Source organism: Nicotiana sylvestris, chromosome 11, assembly GCF_000393655.2.
Source record: "Nicotiana sylvestris chromosome 11, ASM39365v2, whole genome shotgun sequence".
Taxonomy (NCBI): Eukaryota; Viridiplantae; Streptophyta; class Magnoliopsida; order Solanales; family Solanaceae; genus Nicotiana; species Nicotiana sylvestris.
Genome location: NC_091067.1, coordinates 73,694,489 through 73,718,630, shown reverse-complemented (window position 1 = coordinate 73,718,630; position 24,142 = coordinate 73,694,489). Strand labels below are relative to the sequence as shown.

At 35.9% G+C, this 24,142-nt stretch overlaps 1 protein-coding gene across 1 annotated transcript; it reads right to left on the bottom strand.

Annotated features, from left to right (window-relative positions):
- Positions 1–1,685: 1,685 nt before the first annotated feature.
- Positions 1,686–19,734, bottom strand: LOC104222281 (probable LRR receptor-like serine/threonine-protein kinase At1g56140). Its single transcript, XM_009773500.2, has 25 exons — positions 19,538–19,734; positions 14,565–14,746; positions 10,168–10,345; positions 9,671–9,742; positions 9,513–9,584; positions 9,366–9,437; positions 9,170–9,241; positions 8,164–8,235; positions 7,986–8,057; positions 7,787–7,858; positions 7,617–7,688; positions 7,431–7,502; positions 7,146–7,217; positions 6,999–7,064; positions 6,615–6,680; positions 6,461–6,505; positions 6,166–6,230; positions 5,415–5,791; positions 4,319–4,517; positions 4,074–4,238; positions 3,578–3,696; positions 3,010–3,220; positions 2,671–2,902; positions 2,431–2,581; positions 1,686–2,139 (listed from the first exon to the last, which is right to left on the bottom strand). The coding sequence occupies exons 2-25, from the start codon at positions 14,713–14,715 to the stop codon at positions 1,768–1,770; spliced, it is 3,117 nt and encodes a 1,038-aa protein (XP_009771802.1). The 5' UTR covers positions 14,716–14,746; positions 19,538–19,734; the 3' UTR covers positions 1,686–1,767.
- Between the last annotated feature and the right edge of the window lie 4,408 nt (positions 19,735–24,142).

Below are 24,142 nucleotides of genomic sequence, written 5' to 3'. Positions count from 1 at the left end.
TGCATACTTCCGTGATATAGCCATTCCCCATTCATGTGGGGGATTGTTGAGTTTTTATTTAAGATGAAATAGTCTTAAAATTAGAGTGAATGGGAAATGGGATTTGGATTTGGATTTGGATTTGGATTTGGTCAAATGATCGATCGATTGATTAATTTTTTGGACCAAATTTATTTGTTAATAGTGAATATTAACGTGATATAATCTGTGTTTGTAATGGATGTTTTCCAATCCGTGTATTGTGTTGCAACACTAAGCAACAATGCAGCCTAGTGCACCTCCCACAATGGTGCAAGTGTTCCTCCCACCAAGCAAGTGTATATACCACCATGTAAGTGCTTTCTCCATGATCTAGTGCTTGTTGCACCATGGAAGGGGCGGATTTCTCTCAAATAACTGCTATAAATAGAGCATAAGTTGGAGAGAAAGAAGAACACATCGGAAAAAACACTTGAAACACTCTGTATACACTTAATATACACTCTGTATACACTGGATATACACTCTGCATATACTGGATATACACTCTGTATACACTGCGTATACACTGGAAAAACGAATTGCAATTTGATATTCTCTTCAGTAAGAATTCAACATTGGCTATACTTTGCATTCCTTCCTCTCAGAATTTCCATTCGACTTCTGAGTTGTCCTCCTTATTCTGCATTGTTTTTAACTACAAACAAAGCATCCATAAGTGTGATTTGTTGCCGAACTTTGTGTTCGCTGAAACACTGGGGTTTGAAGTACCGCTACACCAGTGTGTAATTCGTTCTATCCTGGGAGGAAATAATCTATAACCTTGGGTACTAGGAGGGGATTAAATTCCTTAAGGAAACACTGTGAATTCAGTGGGCTCGAATTAATTTCTGTTTATATTTATAAGCTAACGTTCTAATTTCCAGAATCATTATTTACAAGTACAGAGGAACAACAGTTAATAGTGGATAGATAGAAATGTAGAACTGTGTATTAGTAGTACTTTCTACTTCCCTCGAGTGCTTGATTATTTCTGCCAATTTGTCGTCCCGGGTTATGGAACACTGCAAATGGAGTTTTTTTAGGAATGTCCCTGCAACTCCGCTCACCCTCATTGGTTTGCTTTTTTGCAAAAAAGCTACTGTGCTTTTTTTATCCATCGGATGCCAAGCCTTTGACTTTTGGTGGCAATATGCATTTCTCAACACCACCATCACCTTGATCTCGGGTCGGATATGACTCGGGTCGAAAACGAATAATGAAAAAATTGATAAATTATCCGACCCGACTCATATTTAATACGAATAAAAAACAGGTTAGCCGGTGGATAATATGGTTACATATTATTCACGACTTCTTGCATATGATCACTTTTGAGAAAATTCTTAGTCTCCCTAACTTGATGAACCCGCAATTTGAGACTTTACAAATGTAAAAGTTAGAACTATTGGTTATCCATTGGTTACCCATTGATTATTATGGTTCTTATCCATATTTGACCCGTTTTTAAAAAGTTCATTATCTAACCCATTTTTCAGTGGATAATATGAGTGGTTAACTATTTTCAGTATGTATCTTTTAGTCATTGCAGTTTTTGAGTCCTTGAAGAATCGTCCCCCTTTCAAACGATAGGGTTAGGATTCCTTACTTCGATGAAAATCTATCTATACACAAACAGTTAACGTAAAATACATGCAGAAAGAATATACAGATAGGTAAAATCTTCAAAGAAAATATAAGGGACAAAAATAGATTATTCATGGATCTCTGACAGAGAAACAAAAAATTTCATCTACCCTCTCCGAGGATGTCATGGAGCATCGGTCTGTCAGCACCTGATGGCGAATAATTTGTATCAGCGGCTGTACTTGTACTCACTGATGAATTGGGCATTTGAGAAGAATGATGATCACTCATGAAGGTCGTTGTATCAGTAAACTTCCAGTCAGTCAAGTATCCAGGTCTGGAAGTTACAGTCGCAACCTCAGCGTCTCCTGTAAGCATTGCTATTACACGGGACATTGAGGGTCGTAGTGCTGGGGATGTTTGAGTGCATAGTAGAGCTATCCCTATTACTTTTCTCACTTCGTTTTCATCAAATTCAGATAAATTTGCATCCACCAGTTCAGTTTCGCAGTTGTTCTCATGAAGCTGCCAAGCCTAGAAGCACAGCAGTTGAATATGGTTAGAACGAAATGGTGCGTATAGGAATCTCAGGACAATGCGATAAGTCTAACTTTTGAGAAATAATAGAGAAAAAGAAGTATGAATGGAGAGGATAAATTTTTTCCGTTTGGTTAATCTAAGTGGTAAATCTTCCTTTCTTTCCATTGAAGTAAATCGCTGACAAGCTAGAAGTTGCATCCCCAGTTATAGCGGCAACTAAGGATAAAATGCATATGTTTCATTGTTCTAATGCCTTAATACAAGCAAAGAAGGAAGGGACTTTACCCACTCAAGAAGGTAGATCCTCTCTTCTTCCAAGCTCGAGTCAGAGTTAGGTCTACCGCTGACAATCTCTAGAGCTACAACTCCGAAGCCAAACACATCAGCCTTTTCTGTCAGATGTCCGCGCATGGCATATTCTGGTGCAAGATACCCTCTACAAGAAAATATTCACTAGATTCATGAAACAAAACTATAGGAAAGGAGTGAAACAGTATGACACATCCTCAATTTTGAGGATCTTACATTGTGCCTGCAACACGAGTGTTTATATGAGTCTTTTTGTCATCATAAAGTTTTGCCAACCCGAAATCTGAAATTTTTGGGTTTAGGTCTGAATCAAGCAGAATATTACTGGCCTTGACATCTCGATGGACAACACGAACCCGAGATTCCTCGTGAAGATACGCCAGACCCTTTGCCACTCCCAAGCATATCTGGAAGCGTATTGGCCAGTCAAGATATAAAGATCCACTCTCTGCCCAATTGAAGCCAAAATTTCAATATTAGTAAAGTTAAAAAAGTGCCTCTTCTTCTCTTATATGAGGAAAGTCAGAATTTCTAAGATATTGTATTGATTAGTACCAAATAGTGCTTGATCAAGACTCTTGTTTTCAAGATACTCATAAACAAGTGACCGTTTATCTCCCTCGATGCAGCAACCATAGAGTTTCACAAGATTACGGTGCTGTACAGCTGATATAGTGGCAATCTCTGCCACAAACTGACTCTTCCCTTGATGTGATGCCACAGACAGTTGTTTAACGGCGACAACCCTCCCATCCTCAAGTGTACCCTATGGACCATAAAAGTAGGTTCAACGTTCAGACAATTTCAATAATCATTTCGTGTTTTCCGTAATTCATAACAAAAGTAAAGCAAACAAGAATGCACAAGTATTTAGCCACAAAACATTTCTTGACGGCAAAGATGCAGATTATTTATTTGCTGTTTTATACAATGTTTCATGTGTTTTTGGAATATAAGTTATGTTAGGCCACAATGTCTACAATGGAAGTACTGAAATCAGTCAAGAGAAAGGCATTGAAAAGAACAAGGCCTATTTGAGAAACCTGTGAGCTACAGGTGCACCAAACATAGCAAAAAAGGAAACACTATTTACTTCAGGACTTCATATGGACGAATAGATTACCTTGTAAACTGGTCCAAAACCTCCCTCTCCAAGCTTATTAGAAGGATTGAAGTCAGCAGTTGCGGCTCGAAGTTCTGAATAGCTGAAAGTATAGGGTCTAGCATCTATCCCCAGGAACTCTGCGGATTTGAAGGGAAACTTGTCATTAAATAAGTCAAATGAATCAATTTGTGGAGCTCACTCACTAGACATATACACTATTTCATAAGCTGAATAAACTGAAGGAATGCCTGTGCTGAATCCTCTTATTAACTCTTGCTCGCAATTCATGCTTATTACTCTTAACTTTTGTCTAAACCGAAGTGTGAAAAACAAGAAATGAACCACAAACATGTCCAGAAACCTTTTACAAAAAAGAATCTTGAATGAAAGTGTTGCTAAACCGACTTTCCTGTAGGATCCGGTCTTAGACAGCTTCCAGTTAGAACTAACGAAGATGAATCACTTAAAAGTCATAAAACAGAAGAACCATTCTAGATCAGCTTTTGTTTCTTACCTTCATCCTCAAGAGCTTGTTGCTGTTTTCTTTTCTGAATTAGGTAATAGACAGCAAATACAGAAATGAAGCTTATGACTCCAACACCAACAACAACGCCCACAATAAGACCAGTCTGATTCTTTTTTGTAGTAGGAGGCTGGTTGCTAACAGTGGGAATAAAATCTGTAGAAAAGCTTAGGAGTCTCAATACAGTTTTTGAGTGCCTACTTTTCAGAATCTGAATGTCTGTAATTTATGGATACCTGGGGTTGCACTAATTGCTGATATAGAAGGTCCATATGTGCCTTGTCTAGGTACACAGCAAGTCCCTTTTCCAGCCCAGAAGAGATGTATCTCTAGATGATTTTCAGAAACCTGAACTTTAAATTGCTTTTGAACAGCTCTAAGGGATCTTCCATCAGCCTCCTTCCGTATGTCAAAATCTTTCAACTCCCGAATTCCCTGGAAAAAGATTACCATAAAATTATTGCAAAAGGCCCTTTTCTACTAGATAAGTGGCAAATGCCTAGTATTAGGATTAGGTATGACAAAGCTAATTTTTTTGTTAGTTAAGTTGTATTGGAAAGAGAAGGGAGATGTCCATACGATCCCTTCTCTACATATTGTTGCGATGGTGCAATAGCAGTCTATCTTGTTGTACTCTGAGGTAAGGCATAGCCCCCCTCATTTTGTAACGCAGCAATATATCACAGCCCAGATTCATGCTGGGAAAGCTTTATTTAAAAAAAAAGTCAATTATGATTTGAAGGTATGAAAGGAAGGGGGGAAAAAGTTCTTTCTACTAAACTTGCATTTTTTGTGAGCAGTATTAAATAGCTCAAAGCAGTGAAATAAAGTGGAGATTTTCTTTTGGAGGGATGGTAAACGTAGATGACAATATATCCACATCATTCAATTAATCTACTGTTCCTCAAAGTTGGGGTCGGCCATATGAATCCTCACAATCAAAGTGTTGCTCGTTTCGGACCCAAATAATTCCAATATTGTTTAGTTTATGAATAATATGTCTTTAAGGCAAATAAAGGTTTCTCTATAGCCTTAAAATATGACACAGTTGAGAACTATAGAGGAGAAGGACATGGTTAGAACTGAAACCTTAGGTCTTTAGCAGCGCAAGTCAGAAACAAAACCTGATTAGCATTGGAGCATCATAATCTTTAGTTTTGATAGCTCAATACAATAGAGAATGAAAGCAACCTACTGATTGAGAAGATAACACCAAGCAACTACTCATGATTATCTTAGTGATGATATTTGCTTTTCCCCTCCCAATTGTAAACCGGTCAAGCTGATGGTTATCTAAAAATAGATATAAATATAAAAGAAAATAATGCATACCTGTACATATACGTCAAATACACGCCTCCCAAGACTACGCCAAGTTGGGGGATTTAAGATTTGTGACTCGGCAAATTGGAGGTTTACAGTGTAATTACCATTCTCAAGGCCCAAGCCATAGTATCTAAGTGATCCTGCGGAAATTCGTGCAGTTTGGAAGAGCTCCGAGTCCAAGGTGTTTGTAAACTGAGATGAGGAGAAGCTTGTGAAGTCCTGATCTGGACTGTCAGAAGGCAGACCAACATTACTTACAGCCCACCTCCCTGTCCTGGTCATGAAATATGTTGCTGGACCCATAGTCTGGTTCTCCATCTCATACGATATCTGATTGCTTGATGTAATTGGAGGTCCCCCACATTTAATTGCAAAGCTGGACCCTGTGAATAATGAAAATCACATCCATGAGAAGATAAGAAACCAGAAAAACAGCTTTATATCAGAACACTAGCAGTAGAGTAGAGTAACACATGTCCTACTTCACCTTCCCCTTTCTCGTTTCTTGGTGAAGTAGGTTTCATAAGAACAGAGAAGATTTTGGGCAAGCATAATCATGTTTTAGAGACAACAGTACTATCCCCACCCTTAAAAATATTACCTTAAATGGACGAATTCAGCTAAATGGACATTGACAATTCTTACATTGTGGTTTATAGACAAAAAATGCAGGACAAAGATTTTCAGACTTATTCATGCTAGCAGAACCAGAAAACTGGACTAGGATATTTGTCAACGAATTGTATGAAGAACTTACATCTCGGAGATCCTCGATCGCAAGGGAAGTTTCGTTGAAGACAATCTAACCCGGAAGGCAGAGAACTGAAAGAAAAAGTGGTATCCATCCATTTAAGTTCTTCAAATACACATGCAACTATAATGGTAACAATGTATACAAACATGATTTATCTTAGAATTCAGACAAGGAAAGCTTAATACAAATAATGAATGAACTTGGTTAGCCATTAGTGGGACCTGGGAGCCCGGTGCACAAAGCATCCCGCGTTCACGCAGGCTCAATGATACAAATCTAACTGAAATGTACTCATTACCTGCTGTCTAATTGTTCCATTGTAAAGTTGTTGCCAACTAAATTTCTGCAAGTTGAGTTCCACAAAGGTCTCGGCGTTAGGATAATGATATCCAAAGATAGGAGGAAAAGCGAATAGGTGAGCATTATATGAATTTCAGCTTTCTCATACATACAATTGCAGAGTTTGCTCATTGATCCAAGAAGGTAAGCTTCCAGACAACCCATTGTATGATAAATCTCTACACGTGAAAGATGGAAGATGTTAGGCAACAACTACTAAGCATATCAGATATTTCTGCAGGCAAAGTATTGAAAATATCTAGCATTTATCTCATTCAAGAAATAATTATTAAACTTTAGTATGCTTTTCTCGCAGACCATGTCACCCCCAATAAGGCTTCAAAGTCTCAATAAGGAATATGCTGAAATAAAATAAGGGAAATAGTCCTTCATTTTGCTTAATAAGATTGAAAGAACGTTTGAAAGTTCAGCATATTCATTCCAAAAGAAAAGGGAAAAGTTGACAGTGAAATCATATAAAAACAAGAGTTACTCACATAGTCTGGAGGGGGCCGCTCTTCTGAGCTGGCAGGACGCCTGTTAGCTTGTTATCACCAAGAAACCTGATGATTAAAAGGGAGTTACCACATGAGAACATCGTTAAGGTGGTATAAAAAATAAGCAAACATTAGATGATCTATTACAAGTGAGTCAGCGAACTTAGATTGAAAAGTGCATCTGGAATACGCCCACTCAAATTGTTGAAGCTCAAATCCCTGAGAAAAAGATACATGAAAGTTAGTCCAAAGGAGTAGTAAATGACCAATGAGAGTTCAATGTCTTCCACTGAAATTCGAGTTGAATATAGTAGCACGACACTTGTTAGAAGTATATCATGCCATGGCCATATAAGTGAAATAATCAGTGTTCAATTCACACAAGCGAGGGCTTAAAATGTTCATAAGAACATTATCATGCTCAGAACTTACAGTAGTGACAGGCTCTGATATTCTCCAATATTGGGTGGGATGGAACCTGAAATATTGTTATTTCGTAAAACCCTGGAAATACCAGATTTAGTTTGTCAGACTGTCGATTCTGAAAACACAAAGAGAAGAAGAAAAGAAATACAATGTCAAGCTTTGTAGCATTTGGTGCTACGTCATGTTCCTTACAGCTTGCTTAGAGACTTCATATTCCTGAGGAAGTCAAGTGAAGAGCTCCCATTGGATAGATCACTTATTCTCCTGTTAGTTATGTAGAAAAGGAAATATCATATTATGCTAAATGTAGAAAAATGGATTTTAAACCATGAACTGAATATAAGACAGTCGTTAAGACTCACAGGTCGGTCAAAGAGGTTAAGTTGGAAAAGGAAGCAGGTATTGGGCCCTCGAAAGAATTTCCTTGGAACCTCCTGTGGCATTAGAAAAACCAATCACATATTATGCTAGAGAGGAGATGCAGTAATGAGCATTATAGCAATGCTGCAACGGAAAAAGTAATACACTAATTGGACATAGTGCAAGTAACTGTGATCTCACAGTGTAGTAAGCTTTGACCAACTTCCAATGAAATCAGGAATCCTTCCTGTAAGATTATTATCTGCAGCCCACCTGAAAGCCGGAATAGTTAATATTCCTGTGGGATTTCTTAAAAGACAAATTTGTCCAAGTAAATATTGGGAAGCTAGAGAAGGAGCATGTGATAGAGAGATCTTACACTGTATCCAAGTTCTGCAGTTTTGCAAACGTCAATGGTATTGGACCACTAACACCAGCACTATCGAAATAACTACGCAAGGAAACAATATTCTTTTCAGGGAAAAAAATAAAGCTACAGAAAGGACAACAAATAACTAAAATTACAAAAACTGCAACATATTCATGTTATTGGAAAAGTAGTTTTATACTTCTCAAAAAACAATGAACATCAGAGATCTCGTCAATCAAAGAAGGCCTATTCAGGAGAAAATAACCTTCAAACCTAAAATTTTACTTTTCATTGTCTACATATGATGCTTTTTCTAAGTCGTTATCATATCGATGTTAGATACTTTGTGAGACATGAGACCTGTTGGAGACAAATCCAGCACGCCACTGATCCTATGTTTGATGGAAACTCTCATGTCTTTGTTATGTTTTATGTTTGGCATCTGCTATGTCTCAACTCTGTGCTATATATTTCATGTTATACTATCTTTCCTTTTTGTTTCTGTATGTTGCAAGTTCAAATTAAAATTTTAAGGCTTCAAACATATGGAATGGTAATGAGAAGCAAAAGAAAGAGGTGCAAGGAAGATGAATACTAAGGTACATAGAACGAGAGTAATATGTCTTGGCCGTGTTGTATTCTGCATCTTTTGTAACTCATGCGACATGCCACAAATATTAACAACCTAAAATAGCTTATCATACTCTTGAGAGAAGGAATGATTACTTTATACAGAAAATCGGAGAAAGATTTAACTCCTATACTCCTCCACTTGCATGAAAAATACAGCAAGCACAACACAGATAGCATTAGATCGTTGATAACTTCCTGCTTCTACTAATACAATTTCAGGGCCTTGACTTTGATGTATAAATTAAAACAATGCAATACACTCCAGATTCATTATGATGTTCATAAACAGATAAAATATTTCCCATGTAAAATGCAAAACTCTGAAAATTAAGATTTGACATGATAGCAGTTTTAAGATGCAAAACAATGCACCATAACTTACATTTGTGTCATTTTTGTTAAGTTTCCAAGTTCTGAAGGCAGAGGTCCAGAGAAATTGTTTGTGCCAAAACCACTGCAGCACAGGGAAACTACATCCTTTTAGATGAATAAATGCAGAAGAAATGATGAAGATGCTCTTCATACATCAATGATATATCATGAAAATCAAGGGTCCAAAGAACGTAATGAGAACATACAATGATTTTAATTCAGTCAACAACCCAAGTTCCTTTGGGAGCTCCCCTGACAAAGCATTAATGCCAATGCTTCTGGAGATACCAAACATTTAAAATTATTCCAAAAATATCATGATCAAGCAAAAATAACTGAAAGAGTAGACTTACAGCCATTGCATGCGAGTCAGATTGGCAATGGATGGGGACAGTGTGCCTGTTAAGAAATTTTGGGCAACATTCCTGCAATTTATAACTAAAATATCAGTAGTTGGGAGAAAAAACATGAACAGTATAGGATAAAACTACACTTAAGAGGAAGCAAGTACAGATCATTGAGGAAGTTAAGGCTCCATAATTCATCTGGAATTTCACTGACGACGTTCATTGCATAAACTCTCCTGTACAGAATAATTGAAAAGAGAGGCTGTGAGAGTTACATGGCAAGTAAATATCCCAAACACTACATCCTATTGCGGATTCCAGTAATTTCCTGAATGCACATTGGTAGTAAATTACAGATGAATATGAAGAAGACGCACCAGCATTAAGTTCAAATTCCGCATCTTAGACTAAGATTATTTGAGGTTAATATTAAAATAAATTCAAATACAACGTAGAGACGGATGCAACATGTAACTAGTATTTGCTTGGGCATCTAAGCTACATATATTAAAAGAAGCACTTATTACCTTTGAATCTTAGATTCATCTCTTAGACAAATGTCATTAAAGTGAATAATGCGGACAAAAAAGAACTAAGGAATGACAAAAAGGCATAGGCTAAAACTAGGAGTAGGATTGAGTAGGGAAGACGAGTGACTTACAAGCCAGTGATATGACAAAGAGTGCGGTTGTTGTCGGAACAATCGCATTTGATGGCGGGATTAAAATCTTGGATTTCAGTGGAATCAATGGCGGCTCCGCTGCATAACTCACCACTAATGTTCCACCGATTTGTCGCGGAAATTCCCCATTTTTGGAAGATGAAGTTCAAAGCACGGGCTGCAGTATCAGCATGTACTCACAACTATGAGAAATCTATTAATGCCAAGACAAAACAATTCACAAATGTGATCTTGTAGTCACAATGGGAAAAGGCTCCTTATGGTGCTTAATTACAGTACCAATACAAATTTAAAATTGGTGAAAAGATCCCACATAAGAAAGTTCATACAATATGAACTACTACTTCCATTTCAATTGAATGTTCTCATCTTTAAAGTCTTTAAATAGTATCTATTGTCTCAAGAGGAACTTCCTATACACATCATATGATATGTATACAATGCAAAATCAGATGAGACACTGATTCAAATGCATCTTTTTTCTTATTATTATGATACAAAAATATATCACATGTGGACACTGCATGTACATAATAAACACATCTTCTTTACCAGAGGTATTGAGTTCGAATCCTACGTATGGACCAGTGGCGTAGCCACCCTATGCCAAGGGTGGTCAATCGTACACTCTTCGCCTAAAAATTATACCGCGTATATAAGTTAAATACTATTTCAAATAGTTATATAATATATTTTGAACACCTTTAACATAGTTGAGTGAGGGAGTCCAGTGGTTCCAGGGTGTTTAAAGTGATGTATTGTTCATGGGTTCAAAGTTTTGTCAAAACTAAATGAAGCCCACCATGCGTGGTCTATATTTGATTCTTTTTCAATCTAAAAAATTTTCTAATAAAATAACTCTTTAAACTTAAAATTTGTGTAAAAATAAACAACTAATGTAAAATTTTAACTAAAAGTTATTTCTTAAATAAATTTTATAATTTAAAAGTCAAGCTATATAAAATTTGTTCAACAAAAACTCCCTACAAACTACATATCCTCTCGACTCTCTCGTTCCTTTGGTTTTATGCTTACTTTTATTAGTAAAATTTCTATTGTTGTCTTTTTTGTTATTTTAATTTTGATTTATAAAATTATAGTTTTATTGATATTTTTTTTATTGTTTAGCTAAATGTTGCATAGTTTGATCTAAAAACTTTGGTATACCATTTATTAAAAAAAATATTATTGACTTGTTTAAAGTTTGAACACACTTGACGGAATTCCTGACTACACCACTGGTATGGACCCACATTTATTTGTATTTAGTCGAGGTGCATTGTGAGTATAGACACCAGGTTGGAAACCAAAAAAGAAGTAACTCCGTTTGTCCCAATGTATGGTCATAGTTCGAAATCAAAAGTTAAACTTTTTAATGTTGACTATGAATTCGAACATTAATATTTAAGCTTTTTGCATTAAAATTTAAAAATTTAGAAACTACGTAAAAAGTACTATAACTCACAATAATTAACAATTCAAAATATTTAAAAGATATATGAAAAAATTATCCGTATACTGATAGAGGGAGCATATAATATACATGTTATGACGAGGAAGAGGCAAACCCGAAAATAAAGAAGATAAAGAACACCAAATTTTAACGTGGAAAACCCTTCAAATCGAAGGTAAAAAACCACGTTAAAATTTGGTGTTCTTTATCTTCTTTATTTTCGGGTTTGCCTCTTCCTCGTCATAACAGTGGTATCAGAGCGAGGTTCAAGACAGGTTCATCTTGGCGGGTTCAGTTCTAGCCGCAACATATTTGACGATAATCGTGATTTTTGTCTGAGAAATTTGACCGGTGTGCTACGCACGTTGAGGCAAACTTTGTGGTAGAGATTTAGAGATGCAACCTGTTGAAGGCTATGTGAAGAAGGTGGATCAAGTTTATTTTGTCAGAAAATTCCGGCCAAGGGGGAGAATTGTTAGGTGTTTGCCATAATTTTCTTACCATATTTGGTTTTCCTATTTGTTGAAGGGAAGGGCAATATAATTACCTTAATTGAGTTTTCCTTTTTTGTAGAAGGAAATTATAATTCTCCTATACTTGGCTAGTCCTTTTTCTTGGAGGAAAAGGTTTGGAGTTCTATAAATTGAAGATCCGTCCTTCTCATTCAGGAGCATCCACAATGTAGCCATAGGGGCTTGAGAGTAGTGTTTAGGGGGAGAACTTTATGGGACAAATGTTAGTGTGTCACTTGTGTTTGCCTCTTCGTGAGGTTGTTCTCTCGATATTTTGTACTCTTTTTTTATTATAGTGGATTGCTCATCTCCGCCGTGGACGTAGGTCAGTTGACCGAACCACGTTAAATGTTTGTGTTTCTTTGGATAGATTTCTCTTTTGTTATCTGATTCATCGTCGTTGAGGGTTTGCTTTACTAGCTTCCGCATGACACCTGACTTTTTCGGTCCCAACAATACACACTAAGCATTCACTCTTAATTACCATTTGAAAACAAATAAAACCTGCCATTTGAAAGGGAGAAGTATTAGTATGTATTAGCTTAAAGCATTGAACAAAAATATTTACTCTTAATCCTATTTTATATGACAGTGTGTAGACTAGACAGAATGTATAGAAATACTTATTAATTTGACTAAAAAATATATTGGTTATAGTAAAAGAAAAAATTCAACATATAGTTTAAAAAGTTAGTTTGTTAAAGCAACAAAATTTAAAACTTAAGATTTAGAAATGATGGGAAGTGAATCGTGTGAATCTCTGCAGTGATTTGAGAAATTAAGATTAAGTGAATGATTAAATGAATTTAATTTTTTTAAAAGAATTATGAAAATTAATACAATAATATTACTAGCGAAGTAATGTTAATATTTAAAAAAAACATATTGGAATTAAAATTAAGGAACAATCAAAGATATAATCCAAAGGAACATGTATAACAAAAATAACCAAAAGGTTGTGGTGGGATGTTTTGAGTTGGGGGTATGGGAATGAACAAAAATTCTACTAGAAAAGCTACAAGTGAATTCAAGCTAAATGATTATAACAAAAAAAAATTATAACAAAAATATAGTTTTAGATTTTCTAAGAAGTTGACCAGCTTTACGGAAACGGAGTCATTGACCCGGCAACCTACACAGTTGTCGTTATCCATCCACTCTCATCCCTTGCTTCCTCCTGTCCAAAATAATTGATTTTTTTGCTTTTTTCTTGTGGTTCAAAATAAGTAATTTTTTCAGATTTCAAGAATGAATTAATTATTTTTTTTCTATATTGCCCTTGGAGTAATTAATATTGGAGTATATATTAGAAGTGTGTATATGAAAAGATAATAAAGGTTAATATGGTCAATTTCATTGTTAATTAATACTAAAAGGTGAAAACAACCAAAAAATTACTTATTTTGGACCGGAGGGAGTATTAATTACCCCGTACAATAATAATTCACAAATACTGCTAAATTTCGCTGTCCTCCCCCTTTCCAACAGGTCACAGCATCAAGAGAAACAAAACTTCTTCCAGCTGATATTTGTGATATATGCACGACAAGACATATGTTAAAAACTTTATTACTTTAATCTACACTGTTACTTTAATTAGCTTTCTTTTTAAAAATAAATGATTTAATTTCGTATGAATATATAACAATATATTTGTACTTAATTTTATATATAAGAGGGGTAAATTTTGGCATTTCACCCATGCACCGACTGCAACAACAGTCTAGATTACCAAGCTTCACCAAACACAAACTACTTACTACGACCAACTCCAATTGGCATATCACACAATACAATATGTTGTTCTCTTCTCAAAAGTCTAAAGACGACTAGGTGCTTGATCTAGCTACCGTATGACGTTCTCGATCGACTTTATTTTCTTCAATCTAATTACAACAACAATCCAGTAGAATTCCACTAGTGTAATTTGGGGAGGATAAAATATACACAGACCTTATCCCTTCAGGGATAGAGAGGCTGTTTCCGGGAATTCTTCAATCTAATTGAAGTCCAAAAATTTAACTGAAAATGGGTTCACAAATAAATACTTGTAATATTTTTAACAAAGTTTTTAATACAAAAACAGGATCTAAGTAGTGATTGTTTCCATACTTATATTATAGCTCTCCCTCCGTTTGCTAGGTTGACGTGGATGAGCTAGGAGTAGACTTTCTGTAATTTCAACCTCTTACAACACACGATTAACCATAAATTCAAATTGGCATATGTCAAGAGATGATTTTATATCCTAACTTACCGGACCAAATAGAAGATTATCGGTGGATTTTGAATCTGTGGATTGTAAGAACTTGAGGGAGAATTAACAAAATAAAAAAGAAAAAGGAAAATTTGCAAAGGACGACAAAGCAGAGTTGATATAGAAAAACAGGGGAGTGGGAGCCGCAGCTAACCTTCAGGAGGATTAGTGGTGGCAACATTGGTTGTGTTTCTTTGAGCTACAGCTATCTCCACGAGTAGACTAAACATGACGATGACGGCGGAGGAGTAGAAGCTTAAACCAAATCCTCTTCCGTTTATTGTCCATGGCACCGCCGTCTTCATCTCTGCCTTATCTCAGCTTGTTGAGTTGTTTCTTCTCCCACAGATTATTAAAGAAGGATTTAGTAGGAATATGAAAGAGGGAAAGACAGAGACCAGTCCACCACTGCTAAAATGAATTAACAAACAATATAATCCGTTATATATATTAAACTAATACAACTGTTGCTAAAATGTTTGAATAAGGGTTTAGTTGCATCTTAGAAATGCTTAATTATTTGGCAATGCGTATGTTATGTTGTCGTCATATTACATGCAACTGTGCCACGCGCCTTTGAAATGTTGCCTTTTGTTAGGGTCAATACTAGCGAGGTGATGACCGTGCTACGCACAGGCCCAATATTTGAGCTCATGCAAAAGATATTTGTATCAAATAAATTTCATAATTCTGAAAATATTAATGGTTAGTGTAACCAGAGGGAAAAAAACTTAACGTTTTACGGTATTATATCTCAGAATGTGAATGTAATGAGATATAATGTAGACTCTCTTCTTATAATAGGAAGTTCAAACAATTTATAAACAAAATTTCACCTGTATAAAATTATTCTAGTTTATACTGAATTTAAAGTTCTCACTTTTATATGTAATTTTGCTTTGGAGTTGTTTCTTGAAGGTTTATCACTCATATTAAATATTGTTTGTAACTTATTTATCCTAATCGTTTGAAAGTTTAAATTGTTGACTTGACAAGTTTATTCATGTCAAACAAAATATTTTAAATTTTATTCTACCTAAAATTGGTTAAATGATTTTTATATTTTTAGGTGAAGATATTGGGTATTTTTACATACTTTTCTCCTTTTATTAGGAGTATTTTTTTGTTGTTTACAATTAAACTTTTTCCACCTATAGAATTACTCTACGGATCCTCCTTTTTTATAAGTAAAATAGGTATATATTATATCTCTGACTATCTTACTATCTGTTAATGTAACGACCCGACTGGTCGTTTTGAGCAATTGCGCCCGATTTGGTAGTTTGAGGTCTCGAGCAGCTTCACATTATGTATATCGACTTGTGTGCATGGTTGGATTCAGTTTTCCGAATGAATCGGAGTTGAATTCGAAGAAGGAAACTAGTTTTGGAAGTTTAAACGGTAAGAATTTGACTGGAATTGGACTTTTGGGTAAACGGCTCCGGAATGGGTTGTGGATTATCTCAACAACTTCGTATGGTAATTTTGGACTTAGGCACGTATCCGGATTCAGATTTGAATGTCTGTAGGGTAAATTGAGGCATTTCGGCGAAAGTTGGAAAAGTTGAAGTTTGGGAAACAGAGAAGTTTGACCCATAGTTGACTTTTGTGATATCGGGGTTGGAATGTGATTCCGAGAGTAGGAGCAGCTCCGTTATGTCATTTTGGACTTGTCTGCAAAATTTGGCGTTATTTCGAGTTGAATTGATATGTTTTGGCATGAGATTTGATATTTGAAGATTTGAAAATTCGTAAGTTTGATTTTTTGTTTGATTCATTGTTTTGGTGTTGTTTTATGTGATTTGAAACCTCGAGCGAGTCCGTGTTAGGTTATATGACTTGTTTGTGTGATTAGACGGGGTCCCGGGAGCCTCGGGTGTGTTTCGGATGGGCTACGAGTCATTTTTTCCTATGTTTGAACTGATGTTCTGTTATCTGGTATTTCCTTCCATGCGATCGCATAGGCGTAGCCGCGATTACGTAGTACAATGTTAATCTGCCATATTTTCCTTCTATACGATTGCATTTATTTGTCCGCGATAGCATAGCACAAATTTGGACAACAACATTTTCCTTTTATTCGATTGCATTGATTTGTTCGCGATAGCATAACACAAATTTGGACAACATCATTTTCCTTCTATGCGATTGCATTGATTTGTTCGCGATAGCATAGTGTCCATCAATTTTACTCTTCGTGATCGCATCCTTCCTTACGCTATCGCATAGAACATTTTTTGGTCAGTGAATATTTTCCTTCTATGCGATCGCATTAGTCCTTACGCTATCGCATAGAACATTTTGGGCCAGTAGCTATTTTTCTTCTACGCGATCGCATCACTTCTCCCGCGATCGCGATGAACAAATACCTGGGCAGACAGAATATATTCCAAAATCGAGGGTTACACCATTTTCATCATATTTTGACTTCTAGAGCTCGGTTCTTGGCGAATTTTGGTAGGTTTTTCACGAAATTCGATTGGGTAAGTGTTCTTCAACTAGAATTAAATATATTCCATGAATTTGTCTTTATTTTTATCATTTAAATTATGTTTTGGGTTGGGAAAAAAGTTGGTTTTTGAAGAAAAATTTTAAAATGAAAAATCATGATTTGAGGGACCAAATGGTATCGGAATTGGATAAATTTTGTATGGTTGAACTCATTTTGGAATGGGTGATCGGATTTTGTAAAATTTGACGGGTTTCGAGGTGCGAGCCCGGGGGTCGACTTTTGGGTCGATTTTTATATTTTTGTAAAGATTGAAACTTTATTATTCGAAATAGTTCCTTATTCGATTTATGTGTGTTTTGGAGTTGTTATAGTTGGATTTGAACTGTCCGAAGGTCTTTTCGCCTGAGAAGTCCATTTAAGAGTACCGAGTTGCCGTCTTTGAGGTAAGTATCTTGCCTAACCTTGTGTTGGGGACTTCCCCTTAGGAATTGAGTCTTCTATGTTAATTGTAGTCCAGACATGCGAGGTGACGAGTGTGTGCTCGGACTTATTTGTGGAAAATTTGACTCTAGGGTTCTTAGGTCCTTATGTGGAAAGTATCCTGTTATGATTGGGTTTCCTAGTTGCTTAAATTGCCTCTATATGCTCCATATGATGTTGTTAGCATTTCTCTAATTCGTACGCGTTACATTGACCCTTAATTGAAGTGATTTCCTTCCTTATTGTTTTGATACTTCTTGATTGTGAGTTCCTCTATGACTTCGTGCAAATAGATTACATGTCCACTTGTTGTGGTTGCCGGTGTAGTTATCACGTGCTTATTATGTCTTGTTGTGTAGTTGAGGTTTCATTGTGAAATTAATTGTTGGTACAAGTTTGGTTATAGTTGATTCCCTTATCGGAACATATTTAATTCTTACTGTTGGTTCCCTTATCGGGACGTATTTATTTTTGTTGTTGACTCCCTTGCCGGGATATTGTTATTTCCTTATTATTCCCTTGCCGGGATTCTTTCGTGATTGGCGTTGATTTATATATATGGATCGGGTTGCATGCCGCAACAATAATATATGGATCGGGTTGCACGCCGCAACAATATTATATGGATCGGGTTGCACGCCGTAACAATATTATATGATTTGGATCGGGTTGCACGCCGCAACATCACTATATGATTTGGATACTTCTTGATTGTGAGTTCCTCTATGACTTCGTGCAAATAGATTACATGTCCACTTGTTGTGGTTGCCGGTGTAGTTATCACGTGCTTATTATGTCTTGTTGTGTAGTTGAGGTTTCGTTGTGAAATTAATTGTTGGTACAAGTTTGGTTATAGTTGATTCCCTTACCGGAACATATTTAATTCTTACTGTTGGTTCCCTTATCGGGACGTATTTATTTTTGTTGTTGACTCCCTTGCCGGGATATTGTTATTTCCTTATTATTCCCTTGCCGGGATTCTTTCGTGATTGGCGTTGATTTATATATATGGATCGGGTTGCACGCCGCAACAATATTATATGGATCGGGTTGCACGCCGTAACAATATTATATGATTTGGATCGGGTTGCACGCCGCAACATCACTATATGATTTGGATCGGGTTGCACGCCACAATAGTACTATATGATTGGGATCGAATTGCACACCACAACAAGAAAGAATAAAAGTGAATGTTGATTCTTAATAACACTCCTATACTCATGTCTAAGATCCGAAAATTATTTAATGAAAAATCTTATATCTCTCATAAAATTTGAAAAACTTTATTCTCTTTGATACTCAATATCATTAGTGGAGACCATTCTCACTTCTCGTGTGCACTCTATCATTATAACATCTCAATAGAAAATATATTTTACATGAAAATAGTTCATACCATGTTAACAAACATTTTGTTTAATGAATATTTATGTACATTCGTTACTGAAGTATTGTAATACAGTCAGACCTTTCTATAACAATAATTTACTATAATGGTTAAGTTTTATTGGGATTCAATTTTTCATATTATGTTATAACATATATTTTATATAACAACACTTAACTATAGCCGTCAAAATATATAGGATCAACCGAAGTTGCTATAAATAAGTTTTACTGTAGTATAACATAGTTTTTTGCTCAAATAAAAATGAAAATAGAAGTTTGTGTAAAATCTCGAACTACATGCTAAGCGAATTGTGCATTTAGATTTTGATTCAGTTTAAATAATCTATTAGATATTAGTAACATAAACTGTTTTATTTTGTTTTACTTAAATAAAAATTATAACAAAAATAACAATAACTAATGAAATATGAAATTTATATAATTTTAAAAGTTAAATATAGGGGCATTTGCATTTATACCCGCTTTTTGTGTGACGTTTTAACTTGTGCCCGCTTTGCAAAAAAAATTGCAAGCGTACCTGCTTTTTCGCATAACTTCATCATACGGGCTGAAGTAGCAAAGACGATCACGCAAAACTTCAGTATTCCAGTAGCCGGGCCTGAAGTTCAACTCTAGAGCTGAAGTTTTTATTTTATAACTAGCGAACTTCAGCTGAAGTTTTTAAAACCCTTAAGTATGTACCGGTGAAGTTTCTATTTTTGGGGAAAGGGGAAGTGGAACTACCTGATGCCACAGGAAAAGAAGCTGAAGCTTTACTGTTTGAAAGTTCAAAAGACACTTACTTCAGGATTCAGGAGCACCTTCTCAAATTTCACGTCTTATTTGTTTGCTCAAGTTTGTTAACAAGGCAACACCTTCGATCAATGTGCTTTTGTACGTGTACATCTCCTCGTAAGCTCGTCAACACCATACTTTATGGACTTAAAATTGCTACATACGCACACAAAAGAAGGAAAAAACCCAGATTTATCATTTTATCTTCATAAATGTTAGTATCTACTAAGCACACCTCAAGAAAATCCAACTTGGTATTCAGAAAACAACCAAACTTCTACTCAACGTAAAGTTTTCATATTTCAGTGATCAGTATGGGAAATCAAGAAAACAAATGTCAATCATTGTGGGGCAAGTCATTTATTGCAAAGGTACGACGTTTGTTTCACTCCATTTCTTATACATAATGTCACATATATAGCTCAGATCAGTTTGATAAACGGTCTATGTATTGTTACATCAGTGTTATGTTCCGAAGAGATATGGAGATCACTGGGAGAAAGAGAAGGAGAAAGGGGACTGAAGTTGTTTAAAAAATGGGTACAAGTTAAAAGTTTTTTAAAAAATAGGTATAGATTAAATGGAGGCGACCAAATAGGGCGCCCCGTGCAATTTTTACATTATTCTCTGTGAAAAAAAAATATAAGAGTACTTTAAGAGTCCCATACATGATACGTTAAACCTGTCAAATTAACCACGGGGCCACAAGCTCCAACACTAAGAGACAGCTGTATTCAATGGACCCATACGTTTTCAAAATAGTACATCAATTGGGCAATTTAGTCAAGGCAGTTCAAAATTTGTAGCGCTATAATTTTTTTGGCCAATCATGTTATCTCATTTATCCTGAAATGACCAAATTGTCCTTTGAATCCTAAGTAGACATGTCGTCCAGCTGTATGCTAACTCCCTCTTATTAGATAGTAGAATGGCACGCTAAATACAAGTGTGTTCAATAATATAATGGAAATTACAACTCCTGCTTGGCGACTTGGCAATTGGCCTAAACTGACGAAGTAAGACTTCGATTGAAGTAGCACATTAACCCGAACCTTCTCACATTCTTATGATCGATTACATTAAGTTTCTCCCAACTGCTAATTAGGAGTATATAATGATCTCTCAAATCATTTTATTAGGTAATAATTTGAGCAAGAAATTTACTAAAAGAGTGCGGGTTTTTAATGGAAAATGGTTTTGTTAAATATTTCTCTGATAAGATATGTCAAATATTTGATAGAAACATTTTCCTAAATGGATAATTAAAGCAATACAAAATGGGAGAAATTAACTTGATGAAAATAAGTTACTTTTTCCCAATATTATCCCGACTCTTTTTTCGATTTTACTTGTTTAATTTTAATCAATATCTAAGAATTTCTTTAATACTCAAAATGATCGTCGAAATGCTACCTCCACGCATCCATCTCAGCATTATAGTATTTGCATTAAGGTATTTACCAATAATAAGACACCAAACACTAAGAAATGTGAGAGATAATAACGTAAAGCACATGTTACGAAAAATAATTTCTATTGTTTGCATCATGCTCCAATATCATCGCTTCTGAAACTGTGACTAAGTTGAGTACGACAGCAATAAATGAACTAAGTAGTATATATAATCATGGGGGAGATTATGGGACAAGTGAACCATCATCTTTCCTCGAAATTAGATATTTTATATTTATTTTCTAAAATTTGTATAATACTAATTGTTGACATTTATGTCCCAAAAAGGTTGAATGATTCATTTGATTAAAGGTTGAGTTATTTACTAAGAGGAATAGGGATTAAGTCCCAGTTAATATATTTTTTCCTTCGTTTTTTAGAAGTGTACCCATGTAATGAAAATTCTAGATCCGTCTCTCTCTCTATATATATGTAGTACTATTTATTATTAATTGTTGTGCACATCAATGAGTTGTTAATCCTTCAGAAAACAAATATTAGTGAAGTAACTTATCCATTCTGAAATTAAATAGAAAAGCTGAATTAAATAACGAAGAATCGAAGACAAATTTGTAACGACCTGATTGGTCATTTTGAACTCTAGCGCATCGTTCGGCGGTTTGAGGCCGTGAGTAGCTTCACTTCATGTTTTATGACTTCTACGTGTGGTCGGAATTGAATTTCGGGAAGTTTGGAATTAATTTGGAAAGGAAATTCTCAATTAAGAAGCTTTAAGGTGGAAGAGTTGACTAAGGTTTGCTTTTGAGTAAACAAAATTGGAATCAGGATTTGAAGGTTCCAATAGGATCGTATGATGATTTCGGACTTTGGCATATGTCTGAGGTAAGTATCGGGCAATCCGGGGAGCATTTCAGCGCTTATTTTGGAAAGTCGGCATTTTAAAAGTTTTAGAATTTTATAAGTTTGGTTTGAAGTGGATTTTGATTTTATTGATCTATGTTTGGGATTCCGAGCCTTGAAATCAGTTCGTATTGTGATTTAAGACTTGTGCGTAAAGTTTGGTGTCATTCCGAAATATTTAAGTAAGAATCAGACGCGTCCGTCGAAGTTTGAATTTTTGAAAGTTGAGAGGTAGGTTTCGATCGTCGATTCATAGCTTTGATATTGTTTGGTATGATTTGAGGCCTCGAGCAGGTTCGTGTTATATTTTAGAACTGGTTGGTATGATTGGATGGGGTCCCGAGGGCCTCGGGTGTGATTCGGAGTGGTTTCAGACCATTTCTCCTTGTTTTGCTGGTGTTGGTGTCAAGTTTCTTTCTTCGCGAACGCGAAGGGTCTCGCGCATTCGCGAAGAAGAATTTTTTTGGGCCGCCGGGATTTTCTCATTGCGAACGCGGAGAAGAGATGAGGCAACCTACGCGAACACGACATGGAGTTCGCGAACATGAAGAAGGCTAGGTGGCTATTAGGCAGAAGGCCTTCGCGAACGCAAGGGGCGAAGCACGGACGCAAAGGGCAGGAGCAGCTGGGCATCGTGAATGCGATTAGGTGGTCGCGAATGCGAACGAGAGCGGCCCTGGGCAGACTTAATTTTTATACGGGATTTGATTCATTTCTCTCTCATTTTCACTTGGGTGGGCGATTTAATCATGATGTTAGTTAATTACATGGATTCTACAAGAATTTAAACATGAAATTTATAGAAATTGTGAGATTTTGAAGAAAACCTAGAATTTGGTATCTTTGGATTTTTACAACGAAATTAGATATGAAATTAGGAATAAATTATATATTTGAGTTCGTGGTATTATTGGTGATGATTATCTTCAAAAATTATCGGAATTCAGGCACGTGGACCTGAGGGTTGACTTTGTTGACTTTTCGAACGAAGTTGGGGATTATTATATAAATTATACGCATTTTGGAGTTTGTTTTGATTGATTTGCACACTTTGGTTGACTAGATTCGGATCCTTTGGCTTTGAATTAAAGAGTTAGAGAGGCATTGGAGCCGGTTATGAAACTTCGGAGCGAGGTAGGTCTCCTGTCTAACCTTGTGAGGGGGAAACTACCCCTTAGGTGATGTGATATTATGCGCTACTAGTTGTGGGTGCTACGTACGCACGAGGTGACGAGAGTCCGTACGTAGCTAAAGCATGTTTATGTCCGAGTAGATTCAGGATTCTATCATGTAATATTTGAATTCCATTTGCTAGCTTAATTAATTGAATTTATAATTGAAACTGATTTAAAAATACACACACACACACACAAAAGCTCGGCCTAATATATATATATATATATATATATATATATATATATATATAAGGCCGAGCTTTATCACCTTGAATTGTCGCCAAGATATTTGATAAACGGTAAAGGTTATATTTACAATTATGCACCCGTATCTTGGTTGTAAGCACATGTCTCGTAATTTGATAAGTTTCTTCCTTTCTTGTGGAGCGGGTCGAAAGCCTAGGTAGTATATTGAGATGCATCTCTGGTTCGTGCCGGTCGACCCTTGGCAGTGTAACCACCACTCTGGATCAGGCCATACGACCTCGGCATAATTGTGTGTTATATCGCTAGTAGTCCGAATATTCACGAGATTATCCTTCCACTAATGCTTGGTATTTTATATGGTATTCCTTATCCATTTGATATTGGCACTTAATATTTTCTGAGCTGTTTAGATAGGATACGAGATTGAGAAATTTATATTGTTAAAAGAAATTTTGAAAGATTATGTTAGTTATAGTTTTTACTTCACTGCTACCGTTGTGCTTTATATCTATTTATGATTTATCATAGTACTTTATTGGACCTTTAGTAAGTATCGATGTCGACCCCTAGTCACTACTTCTCAGGGGTTAGGCTCGATACTTACTGGGTACGCATTGATTTACGTACTCATGCTGCACTTCTGCACTAAATGTTCAGGATCTGACAGGTTCATTTGGTGGTCGTCTTGGCGCGTAGGCGCAGCTGCTGATGAGACTTTATGGTGAGCTGTATTCCAGGCTACGGATCGTAGCCACAGAGTTTCCATCGTACTAATTACTTTATCCTGTCTTATTTACATTCCAAATAGATGTTGTATTATTATTGTACTCCTTAGTATTTGCTCATGCACTTGTGACATCGAGTCTTGGGATATTTCAGTTGATGCTTACGGATTGGCATATTATTATCACCTTCCTT

What these genes read in the sequence shown, in the direction of transcription:
- LOC104222281 (XM_009773500.2), bottom strand. Translation starts at nt 14,715, where the DNA reads ATGAAGACGGCGGTGCCATGGACAATAAACGGAAGAGGATTTGGTTTA. An exon ending in CTTAACTTCCTCAATGATCT is followed by an intron (nt 9,585 to 9,670) that starts GTACTTGCTTCC and finishes TATAAATTGCAG; the next exon opens with GAATGTTGCCCAAAATTTCT. An exon ending in ACAAGCTCTTGAGGATGAAG is followed by an intron (nt 3,697 to 4,073) that starts GTAAGAAACAAA and finishes TCAAATCCGCAG; the next exon opens with AGTTCCTGGGGATAGATGCT.